This window comes from Triturus cristatus, chromosome 7, assembly GCF_964204655.1.
Source record: "Triturus cristatus chromosome 7, aTriCri1.1, whole genome shotgun sequence".
Classification (NCBI taxonomy): Eukaryota; Metazoa; Chordata; class Amphibia; order Caudata; family Salamandridae; genus Triturus; species Triturus cristatus.
The window spans coordinates 561,464,748-561,492,058 of NC_140590.1; the positions used below are offsets into that span (position 1 = coordinate 561,464,748).

The following is a 27,311-nucleotide window of genomic DNA, read 5'->3' on the forward strand; positions in this document are numbered from 1 at the left end:
TACACCCAAACGCACGCTGACTTTCTAAAGAGCAGGTTTACCGTCACACCAATTAGGCACAGCGACTTGGTCCCGCAGGGCCTGTCTGACATGCCGCTCCATACTGGACAGTGGCGGTACGGCGGGCTTTGCGGGATCAGCTTCTCTGTGACCCCGGCTGAGGGGGACCATATACCAGTGATTGTGTTGGTTCGGTCTAGGTGGCACACACTACCCCTGGATCACAGATTCCCATCCGTAGCGGGTTTTCGATTTATGGCTGGGTACCCTTCGTTTGTTGGTGACAGTAACCTCACCACCTCATTAATGCCTTCCCTTAGGACACTGTACCTAGAGGTGTCACAGCCCCGCCGGACACTGTTGAGCCGTGGCTATTAGAGCCTTAGGGTGAGTTCCTCTGACCAATGAACTACTGTTTTCATCAGAGATAAGTGATTTTTTAACATAATGTATGTTTTTATGTATGCTATCGCATGTGTTGCCTATCACATCATGTGTGCTGCCTGCCTCTGCTTCACTAATTGTGACACTACAAGTCACCTATGCACTAACTATGGGTCACCACTGCTGGTTTTAATTGCAGAGAGCTACAGTGTTACTAAGCATACTTGGCCATTCATGCCTATGTTAATGTATGCTTTTTTCTTCTCTTAAATTACCCTCAACCTTGTTTAGGTACTTCACCTAGCAATACGTGGTAGGTAGTTTGGTCAAGAAACTACCACGATGTGTAGATAAGTGTGCACATGGTCCTACTGAATTGCCGCCTGATCATTTAGACGTTTAAGCAAGAAACATGTTGACCCTTTGGGAGTAGAGCGCTAGGATCTTGAACCATTATTTCAGATAAAGTCGCCACTCTTTTTTCATTTTAATCAGGTGGGAGCCATCCCATTAAAATAGTTTATTGGACTACCCAACCTGTTTTAACATTCACCCTACTTACACTACAGCTACACTATCCTAGGCCCCTCACACGCCCCTCACCAAACAGCAAGGTGCAAAAGATCTCCACTAAAGAGCCCCTCATTGGGTGCCTGTCGGTTATTGCAGCGCCGACCCGACGAGGAGCAGACCCAATGATGAAGCATGACACCTAGCTGGCTGGGTGTGTGAGGGTCCTAGTTCCGAAAGGGAGGGATTGTGCCTCTCTCTACTTACCTCCATGGTGATCCACTGAGGAACTGCATACTCGCTTCTTTGTTAGATTGTTTAGTTTTGTGCACATTGGCCTTTTACATTCTGCACGGCACAAACTGAATATTTTTTTGGCGCTCTCTAGCAGGCAGTATTAATCTTTGTTTGTGGGAGGCATGCCAAGCCGCACAGTCTTAGCTTTTGAGGGCACCGCCTTGCTAATTTGCAAGCGACATATTAATTGTTGGCAGAGTATTTAACTGTACAAACCTTAACTAGGCATGGACGTTCAGTGTAGCATGCTTCTTACCATAACTTCTTTGTAAAGCATTTGTCTGCAGAAAGAGCCAGATGTACAAAGCTTTTTCTTTGGTTGCCGTCTACGACCGAAAAGATGCTTTTTCAAATGTACAAACACCAAACTGTAATTCTAGCGAATCGCAGTTTGGTTTTGCAACTAAAAATCTAAATCGCTATTTGTAAGGGGCGTGATCAGGGCATCCCTTCCAAACAGGGAATCATCTGACTGGTTTGTACTAATGTTTTGCGACGGAAGTGAAGTTGCAAAATGTTAATTCCTTACCACCAACTCAAAGTTGGTGGTAACCCATTCACAAATGGGATGGGGTCCCCTTGAGACACATTCCCCTTTGAGAATGTTTAAAAAATATATTTTTTTAGAACAGGCAGTGGTCAAAACTGAATTTAATTTTTTTTTTTAATGCATCCTCTTTTCCTTTACGGATAATGGGCTGCATTAAAAAAAAAGCTATTGCTTTATTTAAAACAATCACAGACATGGTGATCTGCTGATGCCAGCAAGCCAACATCCCTGTCATGGCAGTGAATCCTAGTGGGTCAAAAATTGCGACCTACCTCATTAATATCCATGAGGTACATATAGTTGTCACCCACTATGAAGCACTAATTAGGAAATAAGGGCCCGACATGCCATTAGTAATAGTGAGTATGAAATAGGGTTTCGCATAAATTCACAATTTGTTAATCGCTATTACTAATGTTAGTTCATCCGGCCCAAAGTTTCTAGGTGCTAAGCAAACACACCAGCTGAGGGAGCAAATTGGAAAACATGGGAAAGGAAATGCTCGTGCCTGATATAGGAAGTTCCTAAGAAAAGAAGATGTCCTCCATTCACAAGATTTTACAAACCAGACTGATTTGTGAACAAGTCACCACATTTTCAAGCGATTCCTAAATTTAAGGATGCCTTAGTGCGAATAGTGAAAGGCAGGTTGGTCAAGCTGTTTACTGTGCCCACTGAAAATGATTCCCCGTCAAAACTGATGCTTCTCGTCTTAGGTGCATGCAGGAGTCACTGAGTTGAGCAGCATAGCCCTCCTTCAGGATCTGCTAATTAATTTATTAAATACATCAAAAATTTGATTCAGTGTTTTTAAGGATAGAATTATAACTTATCACCATAGCTTTAGTGAATAATTTTCTCTGAAACAGAGGTCTGTTAGGCCAAGGCAGAATTTCAATTGTGCCTGAGTAATCGGACTAATTTTTGGTAATTCTGCATTACTATTTGACGCAGAATTGCGGATAATTATGTGATTACTCCTGCTTGCATAATTAAAAGCAATTTGGGGGAAGAAATTCTACTGCTGGAGCACATTTAGTAAGCAGCTGTGCACACTCAATTTACGTGTTCTGCTACATTTAGAGCTGTTTCTTAGCACAAAATGCATCTTAGCGTCCATTTTAGACATGAGGGTGCATTTTTCGCTAAGAAAATAGCTCTAAATGCTGGAAGTAAGTTGGGGGAAAACACTACATTAAGCGCACATTTAGCAAGCGGCTACTCGCTTATTTGTGTTCTGCTGCATTTAGAGGTATTCCGTAGTGCAAAATGCATCCTCGCGTCCATTTTGGACACGAGGGGGCATTTTGATCTAAGACAATGAGCTAAATGCAGAATTACTCTTAGCGGGTGATTCAAGCGTATTATAGGTAATTCTGCTTGGTTATGCTACACGGAATTATGTAATTTACATCCACCCCTAATGTAGGTTATATAAGATAGGAGATATGTGATAGGCCTGAAATCACATGTGAGCACAATCAATACAGCTCAGAGTTTATAAAATATCCTGGGGCAGATTTACAAGCCCCTTGTGCCACTTTTGCGTCATTTTTAACATGGGAAAAGTGATGGTAAAGTGGCTCAAGGGGCTTGTAAATCTGCCCCCCTGTGTTTTGTTTTGCAAAATGCATACCTAATAAACACAAAGGTTTTACTGTAGGGGGGATTTTTTTTAGAATTATTTATAACTTGACTGAATATATTTTTATTGATTATTTAATACACATTTAAGTTAGTGTGATGTAACATTTTAATTTATTAGTTCTGGGTTTAGAATAAATATTTAATCATTTTACATTAAAATATTTTTCATAATGTAACAAGTTTTTTAATTTTCTCATTTCTTTCTCAAATGGAGACCTCAGCCACTGTGATGGAGGTCTCCATCTACATGTGAAAAGATATGAGTGGTAACTTTACACCGGTAAATCATGGTGTAGGATGCTCCTCCAGGGTATGGACACATGTAAGTCTGCACACAGGAGTGACTTGCGGTGCGAGCGGTGCCAAGGTCAGGGGGGTGCCATGTGCGCTCTAAAATCAGCGCCAGTGGCATGGCTCAAAAGCCTGCACTGTTGAAAGCTCTTGTCCCTCTTTCTCTTCCAAGATGTTAATCTTCGTAGAAATAGAAGAGAGAAAACAGTGTTAAACAGATCCGGGGGCACGCTTTTACACATACACTGCAGTCAAATATTTGTTTGCTTAGGAGTCAGAATATAAAATAAAAGGTTTTGCACGAGGGTTTGTGCATTTTATTTAATTGATCTAGGCACATAGAGCCGAGCTCCGCTCTCTACTCGCACTGTCAGTATGTCTTCTTACCGCCTTGATTACGAGAGCCATTCTACACCAGCTCAATTTTGAGTAATTCACTTTCAGTTTGTTATTTGAAACTAAGGGGCATATTATCAAGCACAGCGTTAAAATTATTGCCGCATTAGCGGCAGAAAACTGCCGCTAAAGCGGCGATAATGGACTTGATAATACGCCGCAGAGAATTCCAATAGAAGCCCAGGTTGACACCAGAACATGGGCTTCCATGGGAATTCTCAAGGGCATATTATCAAGCCCATTATCGCCGCTTTAGCGGTAGTTTTCGGCCGCTAAAGCGGCGATAATTTTAATGCCGTTTCTTGATAATATGCCCCTGAGTTGTAGGCAGGGACGGCTCTGTTGCGCTGCAACATATATTATGGTTTTCAAAGCACCTGCTGCTGCATTCTTTTCTTCAGGCAATTTTCAGACAACAATAAACATGTCACGATAACTCAGGTGATTAATGTTTTTTCTGGAGAGAGAGATCGGTGCTTTGTTTAGTGGAAGTTTTGATTCATCGTAAGGTAACACAGAGGATTAATAGGCCTGCTGCACAGAAGGTGCACCATGCACATCACAAAGAGCATATAATGTAAACAAGTCAGTAGGTTACTGCTTTTGTCAGAGAGATTCTATTGTTACCTGCAGTTTATAAGTTAAAATCCTAATGTAGAACAGTGAGCAATTAACTGTCATCAAAGAGCTGCATGAAAACTGCATGGTATAGGTTACAGCATTATGATTTTTCCCTAGTCTTTCATTAAGCTAATGTTGCAAAATGGGTTCCTTTGGGCAGAAATCAATTCTTATTATTAAAGAGAAACCCCAACCACGGTGTTAAGTTTTACATTCTAAGTTTGTGCTTCTCCAGACCAAGCACTCTTGAACTATACTGCCTACAAGTATGGATGACATGACTCCTATTGTAATCCTCTGTTTTATGTAATGTTTCCCATAAACTGATTGACACATGTATAACTGATTCAGTGGCGTAGCAAGGGGGGGAGGAGAGGGCGGTCCGCCCCAGGTGGCACGAGTTTTGGTGGTGGTGGCCTTTCCTGCTCTTACCTGCTGTCTCGGGTGGAAATTCCCTCCCCCCCACTCTTCAATCGTCCACCGCAGGGCAGCAAATGCAGGTACCACCATGGGCACCCAAAGGGCTACTACGCCACTGGATTGATTGTCTCTGTGTAATACGTGTGATGTAAAACGGTCTGACACCCTGCACTAGTATGAGTGGTATATAAAACTAATTTGATGCATCTGTGAGAGAGTAGTTATGGAAACGTGAGGGGCACTGTTACAGAGTGGTAGTGCGGGAATCCCTGACGGAGGTGGTCATTGGGGGGGGGGGCACCAACAAACATTGTCGTACAGGTCGCTACCAGCGCTAAAGCCGGCCCTGGACTTTACACTCAGACATGGCGAATAGTTACTAAGTGCAGTAGTAGATTTAGACACGAATAAACTCACACATGTAAATATACCTTTGTGACTAGGCCCCATCAAGTTTTAGTAGCACTTTATGCACATGCTTTTGTTCGAAAGAGGCCCGCAAGATGCAACTTAATGTTTGGTGATGCGAGCAATGCATTATCTTGAGAAAGCTGTGTACATGTAGTTGTTATGAGGGTGTTTCCTGCCCATGGTACTGAAGAAGAGCCTGAAGATGGTCCTCTTGAAGATGGCCTAGGCCCCACAAACCAAATAGTTCATCATACTGGGATTGCCCACCTGCTAGTGTGCACGACCTCAATTGAAAGATGCTCTTTTTAGTAACTGGTTCTGACACTGGATTCCCTACTTTTTTTTTGCATTGATCTGGAGTAATATTAACTACGCAAAGCAGTGTCTCACAGCTGTGTGGATGTATTGACTGAGTGTTTTTAAGTGTGCATGTATACGTACACGCTCTCTCTCCCTATCTCACACACAACACATGCACTCTTTCACTTAGTTAAGGTTCACACTCTCTGTCTGCACACCAGGATGAAAGGTTTCAGTTTAAGGACTGGAGTGGGTAGTAGACTCTCACCTGTTGATATTAAGATTCGCCTGCACACAGTCTTTTGAAGAAATCCACAGAAAATAAGTCTGAAAAATAATAAAATAAACATGAAACCTCCTACTCAAGATCATGATAACTGTGAGGCGAATTGAAAAGAACATAAAGTGCCTGGAAATATCACCTAAGGAGTGCACATGTACTATTCCCCAAACTAAAGCCTATGTTTCACACACACTTCATATCCCACCCTGTTCCTGAGCAGTTCCTGTCCCAATTCACAGGCTCCTTTTTGTTGGGTCTAGATCCAGTGACCTCCTTGTAGACTTGCAGCACTCAGTATCCCACCAGTTTGTGACATCCTCATCCCGCTTAGTTTCCCATCCCACTCTAAGTGTTAAGGCCCCATACCTTCTTAATGCTCATCTAGCTTTGCAGTGATGCCCCGCCCTACACTCTTAAGAGACCCTCACAATTCTGCCCCATCATGCACCCTCTTGCTGTTCCACCTCTCGACTTACTGGTGTTTTGCTCTGCCTCCCCAGCCCAAACCACATTGGAATGAAACACACACAGACACGCACACACAAAGCACACACACACTCACGCACACACAAAGCACACACAGACTCACTCACACACAAAACACACACACACACAGACACACAGCTCCCTCTCTATGCTGAATTGTTACAATGACAGCCATTGCACACATGCATGTGCGCTCGCACACACACATCCTGATTTATCACACATGGTTTTATCTCTGTCTAGAATGATCACACGTGGTCACAGCTCTATCCTTTAAGCAGCTTACAGCCTCACATAGATCCTTCTCTGTCCCCAATTATTTCCCTCGATTAATCCTCATCCTATAACTATCTCATAATATTCCTGCACAGATACCCCAACAGATATGCTGCCCTATTAGTCCACATAAAGACACCTGTAACATCTACCCACCCCTCCTTAAACCAGCACCACTGCCCCAGTTCCACCATGCTTATCAATTAATACTCTGCTACAGACACCTCTTACATTGCACAACAACCCTAGCATCCTTTTAATCATAGAGATATGGCCCCAAACCATCTTATCCCCAGTAGTAGATGAACGTGTTAGGTCAGCTGCCTAGTCCCACATCAACCCCCATCTAGTAAACCTGAGGCCAAGTTCCTTGTCCTGCTCCCCTTTGATCCCTGCACTCTCTCAGACCTTCTCTGAATGATTCCTGAAGCTTGCATGTGGGCAATGTAACCCCGCTGCCATGGACAGCAATACCGTGGATCAGGGTTGGTCTCTGTGACCACGCCTAGTGCAATAACATTCAACTTCTTAAATTATCTGAGTCTGTATCTTGGATTCTTACTCCTATCACACAAGTTCTACTTTACATGAGCAAAAACATACAAACATACTGCTACATACACGGTTCCTTCTTGATCATGACCAAGAACATGCAGATCCTATCTGGGATCATCATACCTGTGTCTATAGCTCTTTTCTGCATACAACAATCATGGGTCCAGTCTTGCCATAAATGAAGACACCTGTGGCTCGTTCTTCATTGTGACTTATTACATATAAGACCGCAATTATAATTCCAATGATGTCATACATACATTTGAAATCTATCTTGTCTTTAAAATGGTGCCTGCCAGCTCCATGCAGAAGGATCACAAACATGTCTTGAGCTCACCTGGAGGATGACAAACACCAGCTGCACTGCAGGGTACACCACCTTGATTGGCGACTCGCATTCGATATATCCGATGTAATCACCAATCTTGAAGACGTCCAGCACCAAGGTGCATAACCCGAACAGTGCCATCCCGCCTGCGGATAGAAAGCACGGGGTAAAGGAGTGGGCCAATCAGAGACACCAGTATGGACTGTTCTGCCAATCACAGGCCCCAGAACAGACTCATTTCTGGTACACAGGTTCACATGACATCAGAGTCACTATAGTCAACAGCTGAGCAGTGACGCATCTGTATTCGATTTGGCACCTCATTCTATAGGAAAACAAGTATATGCACTGTTAATAACGTTATCCTCCCTCGACCAGTTTGCACCGACATTGGAGCAAACAGCGTTCAAAACTCCAAACTTGCGCATGGCAAATTTGGTGCAGATAATTCAAACTGGTCAAATAAGGGTGGGGGGGGGGGGGGGGGGGGGGGTTGCAATTTTTTTTCTCCACATTTTAATGGCTCTGCGACCTTTCAGTCATTAGGTGCATTTTCTTGGTTTTGTTAATTTTTTCAATCTATGCATACGTAATTTATGTGTATATTGTTTTAGGTTTGTGATAGCGGGAAAAAACTGAGAATTATTGGCAAACAAACAGTAAAACAATGAGGTAAATGCACAGGGCATATTCTCTTTTGGGGAGAAAGATCACAAGAATGCGGCAGAATGCGCCCAGTGTGGCAGGACGCGTATATTGGCAGCCCCTGGCCCCTCACATATAGATACCTTTCCCCAGACTGCCTGACAGGCCATGGAGTGGTATAAAGAAACAAACACTTGCAAAGCCAATAGATTTGGAGCTATTGGAATTGTTAATTTTTTTAGACACGTATGTTGCACAGCAGAACGGGCTTAAAGTTAATAAAAACAAAGAGCTATGGTGCAGCCAGCATTGACCACGTCAGGGCACTTTTTTGTTTACTTTAAGCCATGCTGCACAGCAGACTGGGCTGCTGTGTAACATGTGTAAAAACACATTGACAATGCCAATAGGTCTCGCATAGACAAAACCTATTGGCTTTACCAATGTTGTTTGAGCCTGGTGTAGCAAATATGTGTGAAATGATGTTGTGATGGGAACGGGGGCTGGACAAAGAGAGCGGCTTTCCCGTGTAACTATGACAGGGTGGGGCAGTGGATCTGATGTTACCGATAAACAGCTATATTATTATGTTATGTGGAATTGTATAGTGCAACTAATCACCCATGAGTGTATCCAGGTGCTGGAGCATGTGTGTAGACGTAAGGCAGAAGGTGTACGTCCAGCAAAGTTAGTGGAAGAGCCAGGTCTTCAGCTTGTTGCGGATTTCGAAAAGTGAGGAGGAGACCCTGATGTGCTGAGGGAGGCTGTTCCAGGTCTTGGGTGCGGTGTGGGAGAATGGTCAACCTCCCGTTCTGCTTTTGTGGCTGCAGAGGGTGTGTGCGAGTGAGAGTGAGGAGAGTGGAAGTGTCTGGGGGGTTGGCGAAAGTAAAGACAGTTGTTCAGGTATGTTGTTATTGGCCATAGTCTAATCTGCTTGTGACGAGGTCTTGTGTTCAGAAGTAGCCATTGAAGTTCTTGCAAAGCATGCAGAGAATATGGAAGCAGGAGGACCTGACTGCGTTGACTTGTGCTGTTATGTTGAGCATGATTACCACGTTTCTGGCGGGGTCTGTTGCATTTACTTTCCAAACAATAAAAAATACATTGTGATTGTCTCTGTTAAGCAATGAGGATTAGTGAATCAGGGGTACTCGCCATTTTCCCAAAACAGTGAATGCTGCACCTAAAAACGTGGTAAGATGTGGGGCCCCACTGAGAACTGTTGGGTTTTATACGAGAGTCCCCCGCCCCTCAGATTTGCCCCCATTATTGCAATAAAACAGCCGAATCACTGGGTTTTGGGCTCTAGGCGTCAATATGAACAAACAGCGTTTCATATTGAGGTTAAGTGACTATTTTTGGTTTTATGTGCCTCCATGCAAGGTAAGAAATTAATTATTTTCAGCATAATTAAGGGCATGCTCTCTTTATTTGAATCTATCTCTGTGAACATATCTGTGAGTTGGTGTCTGAGCAAAACCTCTGGTATGAGATCTATGTCCGCCTCAAGACCAATGTGCATATTAGTGATTCGTGCAAGGAGCACAAAGTATTTAAAGGGGATTTCAAGTGGCATAGCTCTGAACACTGCACAAAGAGGTGCATAATGCATCCCAATTAAACATAAAGCTTTTTTTAAAGCTTTTTTTTGCTGAAGTAGGTAAATAGTGGTAAATAACAGCACATTTCTGGTTTGGGTCCAAGAAACTGAGAAGGTAGATGGCTGTTGCTGTATTAGCTACATCATGATGTGGTAGAGATCACATTTAGTCTACATTTTTAGCTTTACTTATTAACTTCCCATCTTTTTCTAATTGTGGTTTGCACATGTTTTTCCCTAATACTAAAGTATGCCACACTTGCATTTATTCCTTGTAGGCATTGTCGCCCTATAGTCTTCACATTTAGTTCCAGAGTCACACATGTTAGAATGTGATGCCCTTGTTTTTTTCTGCTCGTAGGAGACAACTATTTCTCACCAGACTTATTAAATACGTTGTTCTGCTCCTTTGGCACAGTATGATAAGCCTGCTATTTTACTGCTTAGACAGCGTCCATGCTGAAGTCGGTGAGAGTTAGTTCAAACTGAAGCTATCATGGAAGCTGCTGGGAGCTGTGACTTTGATGCAGCTTTGAAGTCCCTCACCTTCACGCTGAGAAGGAGGATAGCTGTGCGAGAGAAGTGTGCAGGCCTGCACACTCAGACAGGTGCATTTTTTAATGCACTGAGGCCGGCACATTATACCAAGGTGTTAGAAATGTGGTTTCTGGTTGGTTAGGGTATGCATCTCATCCAGGCAGAACCCACCACTCTAGTCAGGACAAGTAAGTTACACACCAAGGATAACCTGTGCTCACCCATTGGTAGCTTGGTGCAGAGCAGTCAGGCTTATCATCAGAGGCAATGTGCAAAGTGTTTGCCTAATACACTCACACAGAAACATAATGAATACACCACAAACTAAACTCCACACATGATTATATGAAAATATAGTATATATTGTTCATAAAACATAGACCAAAACGACATGAATCATAAATACTGTGCATACTACGCAAAACTGAAATAGTACTTGCTATCCTGACAATGCAATAATCGAAACTATATACATTATACATCAGGGCATGAAATGCATCAATGTATGAAATAAAAACATAGGAATCATAGTATTAGTGCAAGGATTGAAACCTTGTTTGGAGACCAAACACATGGACATCCTATATCACAATAACTCGATGTATCACAGGTATACTTCCTGTTTTGTAAACTTTACAAGTAATGGCCATGAATTACAATATGTCACCATAATTACAGGCATCACCATTTCCTGGTTACGAACGGGGCCTCCGCTGAGGATCCGCCCACAACGTTGTGCCACTGCACAAGTGCCCCAGGTATGTCCCAGTTTGGGAGGGGGGCACACACTGTTAGATTCAGCAGGGTGCCTTCGCTGGGACCCCCCCCGCAGCTGAAAAGTCCAGGGCAGCTGCCCTTACAGAACTGAGCTGCCCACGACGACAACACTGGGTGGATGTGTACCTCTCCTGGGCCCCACCCTTACTCACGGTGCTCCTAGTGGGGGTTCACTGTACATTGGGCACCTTCCTTAACTCGCTTCCGTTTCAGAGTTCATTTTGTGGGACGGCGGTTAATTAGCGGTATGCTTGGGTTGATATTGGCAGCAGAAGGGAATCCTGCTGCTAGGATTCCGCAACCACTGCCAGTTTACACTGTTGACTCCGGTCTAAACAAGCATTGACATAGCCAATAGGTCTCGTTATTGGGACCTTGTGTGTTTAGCCAGAACTTTTGACTATGTTGTAGAGCATTGTGGCTGCCGTGCATTATGTTGAAAAGTTATAATAAAAAGTGTTAAGCATTTTTGTTACCTTTATAAAAACGAAGATAACATTATATACAGCGAAGAAAAACCTGATTAAAAGAAGATTTTAACATACAAAAATGTCTTCTAGTTTTTTTGTACTTGCACTGCTGGCAACTTCTTCCTGCCTATTCTCATGCTTGTTTGTTATAATTTGTTTTGTTATGGGGGAGCGGGACAAAAATATCAGGGGAGTGGAGGTTGGAAAACAGTAATTTAATTAGAACACGAGCAGTGGACGGACACTATGGGAGAATCAACAGATGCCAGATTCCCAGGGCAGACTGACGTGATGCTTAGGTGGTGCGCTGATGCAAATGGTGGTGGTGAATGATGTTTGGTGCTCAGGTAGTGACACTATATGGTGTGGATTGGAGGTACGTTGTGGACTTGAAATATGTTGTTTGGTGTGTAATTATGTGTTGTGTATTGGAAATGTGTGGAGTTGGATTGTGTGGCCTGGAACTGTGGTGTTGAGTGAAATTATGTTTAGTGAAATTGTGTCATGGTGTGGAGTGCATTTATGTTGATTGGTGGTATGTGGTATAGAGTGCATTTATGTGGAGTGTATTTATGTTGCATTGAGTAGAGTGCAATTATGTGGCGTGTAACTATGTCGCACTGAGTGGTATTTTGTGGAGTGTATTTATGTTGCATTGAGTAGAGTGTAATTATGTGGCGTCTAATTATGTGCCACAGTGGTATTATGTGGAGTGTATTTATGTTGCACTGAATACAGTGTAATTATGCGATGTGTAATTATGTGGTACTGAGTGGTATTATGTTGAGTCTATTTATGTTGCATTGAGTAGAGTGTCAATATGTGGAATGTAATCATGTGGCACTCAGAAGTATTATATGGAGTGTATTTATGTTGCATTGAGTAGAGTATAATTATGTGGCTTGTAATTATGTGGTACTGAGTGGTATGTGGGGTGTGTTTATGTTGCATGGAGTAGAGTGTAATTATGTGGCATGTAATTATGTGGCACTGAGTGGTATTATGTGGAGTGCATTTATGTTGCATTGAGTAGAGTGTAATTGTGACGTGTGATTATGTGATACTGAGTGGTATTATGTGCTGTGTATGTTGCATTGAGTGCAGTATAATTATGTAGCATAGAATTATGTGCCACTGAGTGGTATTGTGTGGAGTGTATGTTACATTCAGTAGAGTGTAATTATGTGGCCTGGAATTATGTGGCACTGAGTGGTATTATTTGGAGTGTATGTTGCATTGAATGCAGTGTAATTATGTAGCATATAATTATGTGGCACTGTGTGGTATTATATGGAGTGTATTTATGTTGCATTGAGTAGAGTGTAAGTATGTGGCATGCAATTATATGGCACTGAGTGGCATTATGTGGAGTGTGTTTATGTTGCATTGAATGTAGTGTAATTATGTGATGTGTAATTATGTGGTACTGAGTGGTATTATGTTGAGTGTATTCATGTTGCATTGAGTAGATTGTAAATATGTGGCATGTGATTATATGGCAGAGGGGTATTATATGGAGTGTATGTATGTTGCATTGAGTAGAGTGTAATTATGTGGTGTGTAATTATGTGGCACTGAGTAGTATTATTTGGAGTGTATGTTGCATTAAGTGCAGTGTAATTACGTAGCATATAATTATGTGGCACTGAGCGGTATTGTGTGGAGTGTATGTTGAATTCAGTAGAGTGTAATCTTGTGGCACTGAGTGGTATTATTTGGAGTGTATGTTGCATTGAGTGCAGTGTAATTATGTAGCATATAATTATGTGGCACTGAGTGGTATTGTGTGGAGTGTATGTTGAATTCAGTAGAGTGTGATTATGGGGTGTGTAATTATGTGGCACTGAGTGGTATTTGGAGTGTATGTTGCATTGAGTGCAGTGTAATTATGTAGCATATAATTATGTGGAACTGTGTGGTATTATGTGGAGTGTATTTATGTTGCATTGAGTAGAGTGTAAGTATGTGGCGTGTAATTATATGGCACTGAGTGGTATTATGTGGAGTGTATTTATGTTGCATCGAGTAGAGTGTAAGTATGTGGCGTGTAATTATATGGCACTGAGTGGTATTATGTGGAGTGTATTTATGTTGCATTGAGTAGTGTGTAATAATGTGGTGTGTAATTATGTGGCACTGAGTGGTATTATGGGGAGTGTATGTTGTATTCAGTAGAGTGTAATTATGTGGTGCGTAATTATGTGGCACTGAGTGGTATTATGTGTAGTGCATGTTGCATTGAGTGCAGTGTAATTATGTGGCATATAATTATGTGGCACTGAGCGGTATTGTGTGGAGTGTATGTTGCATTCATAAGAGTGTAATTATGTGGTGTGTAATTATGTGGCACTGAGTGGTATTTGGAGTGTATGTTGCATTGAGTGCAGTGTAATTATGTAGCATATAATTATGTGGCACTGTGTTTTATTATGTGCAGTGTATTTATTTTGCATTGAGTAGAGTGTAAGTATGTGGCGTGTAATTATATGGCACTGAGTGGTATTATGTGGAGTGTATGTATGTAGCATTGAATTGAGTGTAATTATGTGACGTGTCATTATATTGTACTGAGGGTATTTATGTTGCATTGAGTAGAGTGTAATTGTGTGGCATGTAATTATGTAGCACTGAGTGGTATTATGGCGAGTGTATGTTGTATTCAGTAGTGTAATTATGTGGCATGTAAATATGTGGCACTGAGTGTTATTATTTGGAGTGTATGTTGCATTGTGTGCAGTGTAATTATGTAGCAAATAATTATGTGGCACTGAGTGGTATTGTGTGGAGTGTATGTTGCATTCAGTAGAGTATAATTATGTGGTGTGTAATTATATGTGGCATGTAATTATGTGGCACTGAGTGGTGTTTGGAGTGTATGTTGCATTGAGTGCAGTGTAATTATGTAGCATATAGTTATGTGGCACTGTGTGGTATTATGTAGTGTATTTATGTTGCATTGAGTAGAGTGTAAGTATGTGGCATGTAATTATATGGCACTGAGTGGTATTATGTGGAGTGTATTTACGTTGCATTGATTAGAGTGTAATTATGTGGCTTGCAATTATGTGGCACTGAGTGGTATTATGGGGAGTGTATGTTGTATTCAGTAGAGTGTAATTATGTAGCGCGTAATTATGTGGCACTGAGTGGTATTGTGTGGAGTATATGTTGCATTCAGTAGAGTGTAATTATGTGGCAGGTAATTATGTGGCACTGAGTGGTATTTGGAGTGTATGTTGCATTGAGTGCAGTGTAATTATGTAGCATATAATTATGTGGCACTGAGTGGTATTGTTTGCAGTGTATGTTGCATTCAGTAGAGTGTAATTATGTGGTGTGTTATTATGTGGCACTGAGTGGTATTTAGAGTGTATGTTGCATTGAGTCTTATCAACTTCAAAAGGATGAAGGCTGAGTGAACCCACGGGATGGGAATTTTCGATTTGGCAACAGGCCCACAATCTCAGTTGGAAAAAAGAACAACAAAATTTTTTATAAATTGTGCCAAATGGACCACAGAAAGAATAATAATCTGGCCACCACAACACATAATGTCAGAGGAGGTGTTGGAGTTTTGGACTAAGTAACGTCTTACTACAAGTCTTACGGTCTAAGGACTGTATCACAACACCAGTGCAGCAGTCAGCGTACATTATCATATAATAAAGGCATGTCACATACATAATTTTATAAGCGAATTAAACACAAAAATAGCTCCCTAAATAAACAAAACCAAATGGCAAGCAGATAAATGAACAAATAAGGAGCAGAGTTTGGAGCATAAAACTTTCACATAACAAACATAAAGATGGTGCTCCAAAGCCATTTGTGGTGGGTAATGATTAAGAAGGAAAAAGAAAAAAAAGAAATCCTGCACAACTGAACAAGGAACAAAAGGATCAGTGAACACGTCTGCCACACCGGCACACCTAGCAAACAAACACAGTGCTTTTTAGGTCTCGCCTTGGCAGCGCAAGCGCTGCATGCGCTGTCTCCGCGAGACATAAAGTAATCTGTATGTTGGGTTAAATTTAATGTAATTTGTCTTTCCGCTTGCTATTGGCTTAGTTGTGGTAGTGTTGTTGTTATCTCCTTTTATTTTATTTTATTTATTTACTCATTTGTATTGCCCAACGAATCATCCCCAAGGGGATCTCTCGGAGCATGAGAGAAGGGGGCATTAGATCTAATGGGGAGCCAGATTTTGCTCTGGCTAATAGAGAGCTTACTTCTTCCCTCGTGACATTAGGGATAAGTTCTAAAGTTGACTGACTCTGACTCTCCAAAGTTGAGGGTTTATCATACACGCCCTCTTCAGGATCAAAGGAACTATAGATCCTGTCAATTTTATTAATGAAGTGGCTGCCTAGGTCCTCGCATAATTCCTGAGTAGGCGATGGAAGTGGATTATTTGCTCTGGGAATAGTGAATTCCTTTACGATGACAAAGAGTTCCTGAGATTAGTTTTTAGCTTTCATAATGCGGGCACCCAGATACAGTCTCCTAGCGGAGTTACAACTATTCAGATATACTCTGTGTGCGGTTCGATAGGGCAGTTCATCCTGCTCCAACTTAGACCGTCTCCATCTTCTCTTCTTAGCCCTACAGGTGGCTTTCTCTCTTCTGAGGCTATCTGAATACCAGGGGGCGGGGGCAGCCCTAGCCTGGATCTTTACCCTCTTGAAAGGAGCTATGGAATCTAAGGCGTTGGTAATCGCTACTTCGAAACGATCCAAGACTATATCACCATCGTCATCCTCATTGAATATGGGAGAGATGAAAGCCTTACTAAAGGAATCCGGTGTCACCTTTTTCCACCTTTTCTGTTGGCTGTTGGTAATTTTCTAACTTCCGTGTAGTCCTGATACAGCTGCGTCTAACTACAGTGTTATTTCACTCTGCTTGCACTTTTTTTAATTGAAGTGCAGTGTGTCATCTGTTTTGCACGCTGTAGCCTGCCTTTGTAATTGGAGATTTTCATGCACGCTGGCTATTTATTTTCGTTTTAGTAACGAGCGAGGTTGTAGCCTGCGTTTGTAATTGCTGACTTTTGAGCATGCTGGCTAGTTAGTTTTGCCTTAGTAATGAGCGAGGCATTATTGTAGAGTTTTTATTTTGTGCGTGTTATTTTTTTACTATTGAAGCTATTGTTCAGCTTTTAAAGAACTCCTTTAATTTGAGTGGTATGTGTACAATTGCTAAAGTGGCACGACCACCACGACATGCTTCTGTCAGCGGCCACGCCCACTTTCACTTTCGAGGCAGTGGGACAATCGTGGCCGTTTCCTTTCCGACCTCGCCACCACTGGCTTTTCTTCTTAAACATCACGTGAGTAAGAGTGTCATTTGTGGCCTTGTTTTAGTTTCCTTTGTTCCCGGCCCCCTTCCGTTGTCCGAGTCCCCTTTGTTTCCACCCCCGTGGCGTTGTCCGAGTTCCCTTTGTTTCTGCCCCCCTCTCGTACGTTTTGTCAATCCTCCTGCCCCCTTCCGTGCGCTTGAATGCAAGGATACATCCCTGCCCACACTTTTATTAGTATCCTGTTGGGTTATGACAGCAGCAACGCATCTCAGAACAGCGCTGCTTAGGTCTGCTGAAGCCGAGCCTGGCCCTGGACAGGTTCGCCCTCCCCTTCAGTGGATAGTGCATTCATCTGAGCTGTCCATTAAACAGACCTCCGAAGAGTTCCGTAGAGCAGGGGAGACACTATCCCAAGGGGTGTCATATCATTTTCTAAAAGCACAATATTACATTTGCGGCTCATTTTAGATACTTAAAATATTGAAATAGTATACGCACATTTTGCGTCTCAATTTAGAAACAGCGAGTTTTACAAAAAAGTGCAGTCACAAAAAAGGACATCTACAACCATTTAGCTAGTTCCTATGAAGAGCTCTAGTAGCGAGAAATTCAGTGTAATGTTTGCACAGATCATATTTCAACAGCAATCCGCTCGCTTTCACTTTCAAGCTGCCCGCGACAATGGTGGCTGAGGTCTCGCATTTAGAAGAGTTTGAGCTCTTGCCATTGTAAATGACTATAGCTTAAACTCTCGTAAATGTGAGATCTATTGTATTGCAAATGCTTGTTAAGACAGGTAATCACTCCCGGGTGGTATACACCTGCCCATGGTTCATTTCCTCTGCACTGCCAGCTGACAGATCATCAATGCAACCTAGCCTGCTACAGAGTGCCTAAAAGAAAAACACATACAGGAGTAGGGGATTAGGGGACTGTGATTGGCTCTGCATGGTCCGCCCATTTTCTAACAACACATTTTATTGTTTTACATATATTCAAACAATGCATTAAACATAATCATGATTAATATACATCAGCTCTGTGGATCATGGATAACACTAGTTCATCATTGGTACATTTCCATAGGATCACCGCTCTATCGCAGTTAATATAGTGCACTTACTCTAGTGAGTATGTTTGTCTGAGTGTTAATAAGACAGTAGTTGTTATCTGGGTCTCTGATATTTGCCTCACATCGATTATATGAAGCTCTGAATGTACCATTGTCTTCTACTGGGGATTATAGACACAGGTTTAGAGTACCATGGCGTGTTATGACATTATTGCTGGCAATCACCTTTGGCCACTTTAGTCTTCCCTTTTATGTGGTGCGCCCTTCTCTGCAGTTTAGAGGTTGGACTGCGTGTCTGCTTCTTTGTCTTTTGTAAATGCAAACACAGCCATATCCTGTGTTGGTACAGTCAGGTTTTCACATTCCTCTTTTAATTTCCATGCTTTGCCTTCTGTTCGTTTCAGCATTTCACATCTCCATTTGGGTAGATTGGCTGCATTGCCTGCCTTCTAGTTCATTTTAAATTGCCCTTTTGGTCATTTGGGTAGTACTAGCGTTAGATCGATACATCTACTCATAACCTTTATGTTCTTGGTGTGACCTCAGAAGTCTGAATGGAAACACCTGCCGAGAAAGGTGCAGACCAGTGAGTGAATATTTCAAATGCAATGGCTGCTATGTATCACCTTCAGAAGGATGAAAGGTTGAGTTAGCCCTGTAATTTACAGAACCGAGAACACAACGTGCATACACTCATGCTTGCAGGGAGTACACTAGCCGCACCTGGATAAAAGTGAGTGGTGCATTAGTTCTCTTACTAAATCTCTTATTCGTCCACACTTCCTACCCCACTGTTCCACCCACCACTGACAATTTCACTCTTCATGTACAGGTTTATAACGGCTTATTCCCATGCAATGCAATAGGTCTCGCATTTACTCGAGTTTGAGCTATTGACATTGCAAATAACAATTCCTTTTATTTTTGTTTTCGTTTTTAAAACATAAATAAAAGGCATTGTCATTTACAATGCCAATAGCTTAAACCCGGGTAAATGCAAGACCTATTGTGTGTGAGTGGTGTTGCTTTGCTGTTTATTTGTTGCTTTAGCTTTTTACAGCTAAAAAGCAGCATGAAAGCCACGACCTAAGCAAAGCTGGTCCCCACTGTGCCAGCTCTTACGTCCCCATTCTGTAACTCTTTAAATTTGGTTACAGCGATTCCAATTCAAAGAGGTACATGGTACATTCTGTAAAGATGCTCCTTTTAAATTGGTGCAGCAGACAGAATTCTGAGACAACGTTAAAGAAAGTCTGCAGTCTGATAAAACGAGTTCAAAGTTCAGAGGTCACCCACTGTGAGTCACTGCAAAGAATGGGGCGACGAGCAGGAAACAATTTAAAAACAAGTGAAAGCTCATTAGACAAGCCTGGGAGTGCGCACTGTAAGGAATGCTGCTGCCAGAACAGATGGCACCCTGCGCGCTCCCGAGACCCCTAGGCAATGGAAGGGGACATTTAGAGATAAGGCGTGACAAAACCAAACCTTTGGCCATTTGCGTGCTTTCTTTTGTGAAAGCCTTACTCAAATGGCTAATCAAATGCGGGCCGAAAAAAAAAACACGAGGAAAAGATGTGTTTGCTGGAAGTTCCTACTAGAAGCCTAGCCGTGCAGCGCATGCGCTGGCTCAGGAGACACCTAAAAACAGAACAAAACCCCGCCTTGTAACAAAATCTATTCAATGTATCTAATAGTGTATACAAGAGCACAAACATTACAGAACAGTCCACAAAGTCCCCACAGGTCTCATAGTTGAATCTTTCTCATTGAATAAAATATAACGCATTTATTCATTGAGTGCAATCATATATTCATTTTTATACAATTTGTACACAAGTAACACATCAAGAGTACAATAAATACAATAATACATAGGCAAATCTCTAGGACGCCCGAAAAAGTAATAACCCCAAAATCAGCTCACTCAAACTACCATTCAATTAAACCAGACATACCAGATCGATCCCACATTTCGAGCATTCTAACATAGCACACATCACATTTCCTCCGAACCTTCTGGTATATCCGATTGCAGGGGCCATCTTTATTTTTGATTTTTATTACAGGGTTGACTCCGCCCACGGGTGCGGTAGGCGCTGACATGTCAAGGTCCCTATCATCATGGCAACCAGATGGGGCCATGCTCACATCCCTTGAGCTGCCAGCGTTGCTTCAGACAGGAAATGTGTGTCACAGAACGTCCCTGTTCTCAGGCTGGTTATCTGCCGTGGTCCTCTTGCTGGGGGGCCGCACTAGGGAAAATACACGGCAGTCCTCATACCAGGAGAGCACTCTGCACTCCCTGGTTTGTAGACCAAAAGGAAGCACTCAACACTCACTATAAGGAAAACACTGAAGCTCTCAACCTGCGCTTTTTGAAGCCACAAGGGGCAAAGTACAGCGCTCACACTGCACTGACGGTAACACACAAGGGGCAGTCACCACGGCTTCAGCCTTTTATATCCCTGAGACTTAACGGGGGCAATACAAGAAGCCCTTGGAGTACACTGGGTGCACAAAAGCAGGAAGCAGGCAGCAGGCCAGCACAAAGAAGAAGTCTCTCTAGCAGCCTATCAGGCAGGCAGGCAGGCCAGCACAAAAAATCAAATAGTCCCAATGTCGGTCTATCCAGGCAATAAAACAGTGCTCTGGCAATATGTAGATTGTAGAGCCAGCAGCGTCTGGTTACAAATTCCACACAGTGTCTACAATCATGGGGTCAGATCCCCTGTACTTATACTCAAAATTGTCTTTGTTTCAGGGGTGACTTCAAAGGAACCCTTTCAAGTGCACAATAATCTCCTAGAGTAGGACACATCCTATATAAATGTAAAGTGTGAACACCTCTCCTCCTCTTCCTCTCCCAACCCAGGAAGACCATCAGCATGCGGTTGTAATCCCTGTCACACACAACTCTTCCAGTGTTATGGCTGTCTGGAAAGTATGCACAAAGTGTAGGTATCACCCAGGCCTAGACGTGGATTGGAGTCAGGCTGCAAAGCACAAAGAGTCATAAGCACAGAGAAATACGAACTTTCTAAAAGTGGCATTTCTAAAATAGTAATGTAAAATCCAACTACACCAGTAAGCATGATTTATCACCACTATTCCAAACATACCAAATATGGCAACAATACTCCTTTCAGATCAGGAATTATCACATAAAAATATATAAGGGAATTCCCAATGCTAGCCTATGAGAGGAGTAGGCCTCACAGCAGTAAGAAACAAAATAGGCTGTTTGTCACTACCAAGACATGCCACACAATGAAGGCACATGTCCCATCTTTTACTTACACAGCACCCTGCCCATAGGGCTACCTAGGGCCTACCTAAGGAGTGACCTATGTCTAATAAAAGGGGAGTTTAAGGTTTGGCAAGTAGTTTTAAATGCCAAGTCAAAGTGGCAGTAAACTGTGCATGCAGGCCCTGCAGCGGCAGGCCTGAGACAGGTTTGACAGGCTACGTCTGTGGGTGGCACAAGCAGTGCTACAGGCCCACAAGTAGCATTTAATTTACAGGCCCCATACCATGTTTTAGGGGCAAGAGCACATGCCCTTTTGCACTGATTAGCAGAGGTAAGGTGCCCAGTGTCCTAAAGCCAACAAAAAGAATGTCAGAAAAAAAGTTTGGGGATAAGTCTGCAAAAAAAAACCCAGGTCTAACACAAGGTATGGGGTTAGATCATTCCAAAAGGTCTGGCAGAAGGGTACTCCCTAAATGCTTCCACTAGTATAGAGGTATTAGTGATAGATAGGAGTAATATTAGAACAATTAACATGGTTGAATTGTGTTTTTCACCATTCTAATAAGGCTTATTACAAAGATTTGTGTGAATAATTACAGCTCATGTTTTATATATTAGAATCAGATGATTTCAATAAATATTTGAAAATATATTCTAGTATATTTTCTTTGTGACACCTTGGACATGCAAAAGTAACAAACGAAAGGGTTAGATCTGTTTTCACGTTTTCTTTTGGAATAGGAGTGATCATGTTCGAGGTTACAGACAACATCTATAACTCTGTAAGGTTAGAGGTTTAGATGCGGTATGGTGAGCAAGCAAAACCAACATTTACTGATTATATTAGATGACTCAGTCTCTGTATTATGAAGTTTTGTTGACCAAATACATACTCCTACTAAGTTTGTAGGAACCGTAAAGCAGAAACTTTTCAAATGAAGGAATCTGGGTGAGCAGTCAGCTTGGCACTATATGGAACATTGAATGAAAGCGCTATGGAAGGTTAAAGGAAGAGTTTAGAAATGTGCTGGAATATAATCTGTTGATAACATAGGAGAGCAATTTCTGAAGTTATACGAACATGTTTTATGTTGAGGGGTTCAAACAACACCAGGGAGGAGGGTGGGGAACACAACAAAACTTGGGAGGAGGCCAGAAGAGGTGGTTTACAGAACAAAGAGAGGGAGGAGTACAGGGTGGTGTTTAAGACAACAGAAACAAGAGGATGACACAATGTAGAGCGGTAGAAGGGCGGAGGTTGGTGAAACAATGGAGAGCAGGAGGATTAAACACCAGAGAGCATTAGGCACGTGGGGGATGCTTGAAAAACAACAGAGAGAAGGAGGAGGTGTGGGAGGAGTGGGACGAGTACAGGGGTATAGGAGAGAGACAGCAGACATGCACTATCTAAGAGTGAATGTGAAAAAGTAAACCAAAGAGGACCTGCAGGAGCCTGCGGCCACTGGAAGGTCACTGGCCACATACAGGAAGCTATACTTGGTCCATGCTCCATGACAGAGACACACAGAGAAGCCCCAAAAGAAAGCAGAGGAGAGGAGGAGGCTCTGACCAATGAGAAGCAAGGAAAGGAGAGTGACATGGCAGGCCAATTAATGGTAAGTAATTGGCGGGCTCTAAGCCTATTTTAAGATTTTGTTTTTGTTCTCAGGAGATTTTACAAGCACAACGCAAGTGCTATACAGGTGAAACCTGCCAAAGGGCTAGTAGGGATGAAATGCACACTTACACTAGCATACAGCCCAAGCGCAGAAGGACAAGGTTTGCTCCCCGCACCAGGGTAGATGTATGCCACAATATCTACAGACAAAATATTGCCCTGGGATAATATAGGAAAGTATAGATTTACTAGCGCTAGCCATGTCATAACACTTTTTTAAATTCTACCCTCATCCACATCCTTGTCACCTGTGTTGGCTCCCTCATTGTTACCTCCCTCCCTCTGTGTTGTCTTGAAGTATTAAAAAAGTGCTATGATGCGGCCAATAGAGTGAGTGAGTGTAGGAGTAATCAAGAATGAGTGAGTGTACCTGAGAGTAAAGGTATAGTAGGTAAGATACGTTCAAATTCCCCCAAAAACTAAAATTGGAAAGGAGTTAGGGCTGAATAATGCATTGGCAATGCCTAGGCCACAAAAACAGAAAAGGCAAGAAAATGAAAAGTAAAGATATGTCCTTGGTGCACTATCATTCAGCATTACCACTTGCTAGCTGCCTAAAACCCTAAACACACTACTACACCAAAGCACAACAGCATTACAGCGCAGAAATACAGTCTGCCTTTCTATAGCCATGAATAAAACACATTTTCATCTTCTTAAGTGTGACTGTGGACAATTATTTACTGGAATATACTCTTCAAAGGATTGTTGTGAATGGTGAGTATGTCAGGCCCTCTCTTTATAAGAGAGCTGAATATTGATCAATTTATATTTTGCTGGTATGTTTGGATCAGGTTGTATTCCCACATTGCCTAATACCACATTGTATCCAGTAACACAGTGGTCATCTTGAAAGTATGAAAACATTATTTTCTGTACATTGCATCAGGCCACATTGCAACATGCAACTTGGCAGCCATTTTAAAAGTATAAGAAATACACTTTCAAGGTAGCTGGTTGCTGCTTTGGCCTTGCTAGTGTTGGTACATTTTAGAAGCCCCTGGTCATGGAAACATCAATAGTACCACAAACCGTCCAGTGTGGAGGTATAGAGGGGCAGCTGGAGGGGCACATTGGAGAGAGAGAGAGAGAAAGCCAAGGGAAGGAAAGAGAGGCGAAGAAGTGGAGAGAGAGTCAGACAGAGCAGACAAAGACAAGAGCAGTGAGATGCGTCAGTGCTTGATGTCTGACAAAGGATTGGAGGAGAGAGAGAGCGGGAAAGGTTGGGTGCAAGACAGAAACAGTGTGAGCGTACGCTATACTCACACAGAGTCAAAGGAAGGAGCAGAGCATGCACTCCTATTGAGAGTAAAATGAGAAATGAAGCAAGGGAAAAAAAGAAAAATAGTTCCATGATGTCAGCAGTTGAACAATACAACTTAGCCAATCAAAAGTGAGGCCAACAAAGAAACTTTGCAGAAGTGGGACAAATACAAAACTAGGGATAAAAGCCAGCCAATATGGTTACTAAGTTAGAGAAGAAAGCCAACGAATCATGAGCAGAGTGCTGATCCAAAAACCACTCTATGTATTACAAGACTGCAAAAAAGGGGGGACGGAGATTTACAGTAGAATGAGGTACTTTGGCATTCCTAATTATGATATAACCCAGATGTATGCATATCAGTCATTAGAGTTGGATGAATGAATGGGTGCAATAAGAGATCTGGAGAGCCATTTGAATTATACTTATAGTTTATCAGTACTTAATAATGGAATGAGCATAACATCATGCAGTGCAATAGGTGAGATAGTAAAGGGTTGGGGCTGTAGAAGGAGCGCAGCTTAGGAAGCATGGCCTTTGTAACTAAGGGCCCGGTCTACGTGTGAAATGGGACCCTGTGCTTGACAAATGAAGAAACAGAGTCCCATTGCACAAAGACCAACCTAACTTAGCAGACAAAAATATTTATTAAGCGGTCTATATAGTATCATTATCATGGCCAATAAGCAATGCAACACTTGACGAAGTAAATTTAAAAGTAAGAGAGTATATTGTGCTTGATTTGTCATTTGAATCTCAAGGACTGTGCACCTTGTGTTTTAAATTATGTGTATATGTGCTCTTTTTATTTTGTTTTTAATCCTCTTTTATATCATTTATGGCTATTTATTTAACCATATAAAGAGTTTACTACTACTACTACTACTTCTACTACTACTACTGCTACAACTACTAAGTGCTGATAGCATGGTTATTCAATTGGAAAGAAATAGTATCTTAGACTATGAGATTCCAATGGTAGTACGTTGCTTCATGCCCATGTCACAAAGACGACTTTCCGTGATGTGCTAGAGCTCTAGCATCTTACAGGCAGGTACGGATTTTTCCATCAGCCCCTCAAGGACAGAACTAGAGGACCCTACAGAGTTCTGCTTCAATATCTTTTCTTTTCCTTTTCCAGGGCTCCTCCCTGACAGCCACTGACACACTTAGAGCACTGGCACCATGAATCAGAAAGCTGCTATAAAGACATACACAATGTATTGTACATAGTATGGTATTCTATAGAAATATATTGTCACAGACTGCAGTGGTTCACAAAGTTTTCAAACCATAAATTGTTTCCTCTCTCCTTCCCCTGTTAGGAATTGTTGTGTTATGTTCTGCATATTGGGTGGTATTGGCATGCACATTCCAAGGCTACCTTGACATAGGTTTTGAGGGTGTCATCTTTGCTCTGTTCCACAAGCTATGCACCTTACTTCAATTTGATATTATGTACATATCATCTCAAAGTGTCTAGCTTACCCTCAAACATTCCTTGTTATCCTACACAAATTCTTTTACATTGGGGTCTTCCACCACCATGACCTTGGGTTAATAATGTAGAGGTCACATTGAGGTACCCAACGTGATTTCAGAGGTTCTGATTTTGCTCCAAAGACCCTACCCCTGATCTTCTACTCCAGAAAATTAATATTGACCTACATGTAACAAAACGCATCACTCATCACTGGTACTTCCCTAAAAACCAGTAGCCATCCACTTTCTTAATGTCTTTATTTTCCATCGCCTTTGTATAAGCAGTTGAGTCCTTTATGACCTTGGCGATGTCTGTTGCCTCCCTCAACATTGTATACTGTGCTGGCCACAACCTTTCTTACATTTTCTTGTAACACTGCATAATGAGTTTGTCTTTAATCAACTCATCTGCCATTTCACCAAATTGGTACTCAATAACCAACTCCCTAAGTAGTAGTACAAATTCTTCTACTGACTCCTTAGGACTTTGTGGTTGATATAAAATGTATGACTTGTCATTGCCAGCGAATCTTGTTCCCAATCTTCGTTTTGCCTCCTTGTACACATTTTCAAATGGATTATCATGGTGGTCTAGTTCCGATGGCATGTATTCAAAGGTACAGTATAAAGGAAAGTGGTCCCAGCATACAGTTCATTCAAAAACAAAACATTGGCATTATTGGAACATAATTTAGACGGATAACTTAAAAAAGTTCGAATGTTATTTAATCACATTGAACACGTAACATTCTTTCAAAATTGAATCAGAAGAATTTTTAAGCAACAATTTGAAAAACTAAAACACGTGCCCAAGGGAAGGGAGGGGGGTGAGTGAAATAGTGCAGAATTTGGGAGGAAGTGAATACAGTGGTAAAGGTTACTGAATTACACTTAAATTGGACGGCATTTAAGAATCACTGCCGTATTTTGAACATAGATTCAATCATAGTCACAATATTAACAATTCGGAATAGTGCCATATAGAAACAATCACAGTACACCATGTACTGTTGACGATGTTGGCAAAAGATGTTGAGTCGACGTTTCGACCCCTTGAGTGTTGTAGGTATTGAGTGGAACCTTACGGGGTGGGGTCTTCATCAGGACTAGGATAGACACAAAGGAAGGATGGGCACCGTGTCCGAAGGTGGACAAGCCTCTAAGACGTCCGCAGGTCGTCAAAGAGAGAGGGAAAAATCCTCGGCGGTAACGGACTGGCGTGGAGAGTGGTGGACACCATCGACCATCATTCATTGATGCAGCGGACGCTGAGACTCAGGATTCGTTCCTTTGTGTGAACTAGCAGTGATTTTTCTCCAGCAGTTCAACCATCCCCTAAACCCGGATTAATCTCCAGGCTTTGCTTTTCTATGATTCCTAAGACTTAACCCCCACGGTTTGTGGTCGATGGTGTCCACCACTCTCCACGCCAGTCCGTTACCGCCGAGGATTTTTCCCTCTCTCTTTGACGACCTGCGGACGTCT

General features: G+C 42.1%; 1 protein-coding gene across 2 annotated transcripts in view; it reads right to left on the bottom strand.

Annotated features, from left to right (window-relative positions):
- Window positions 1-27,311, bottom strand: part of LOC146810123 (proton channel OTOP2-like) — a 98,227-nt gene that overhangs the window by 10,533 nt on the left and 60,383 nt on the right. For both annotated transcript variants that reach the window (XM_085617069.1, XM_085617070.1), the window contains exons 3-4: window positions 7,765-7,901; window positions 6,096-6,154 (exon numbers count right to left, since the gene is read on the bottom strand). In XM_085617069.1, the coding sequence (XP_085473195.1) occupies window positions 6,096-6,154; window positions 7,765-7,901 (196 nt within the window). The remainder of the gene's footprint in view (window positions 1-6,095; window positions 6,155-7,764; window positions 7,902-27,311) is intronic.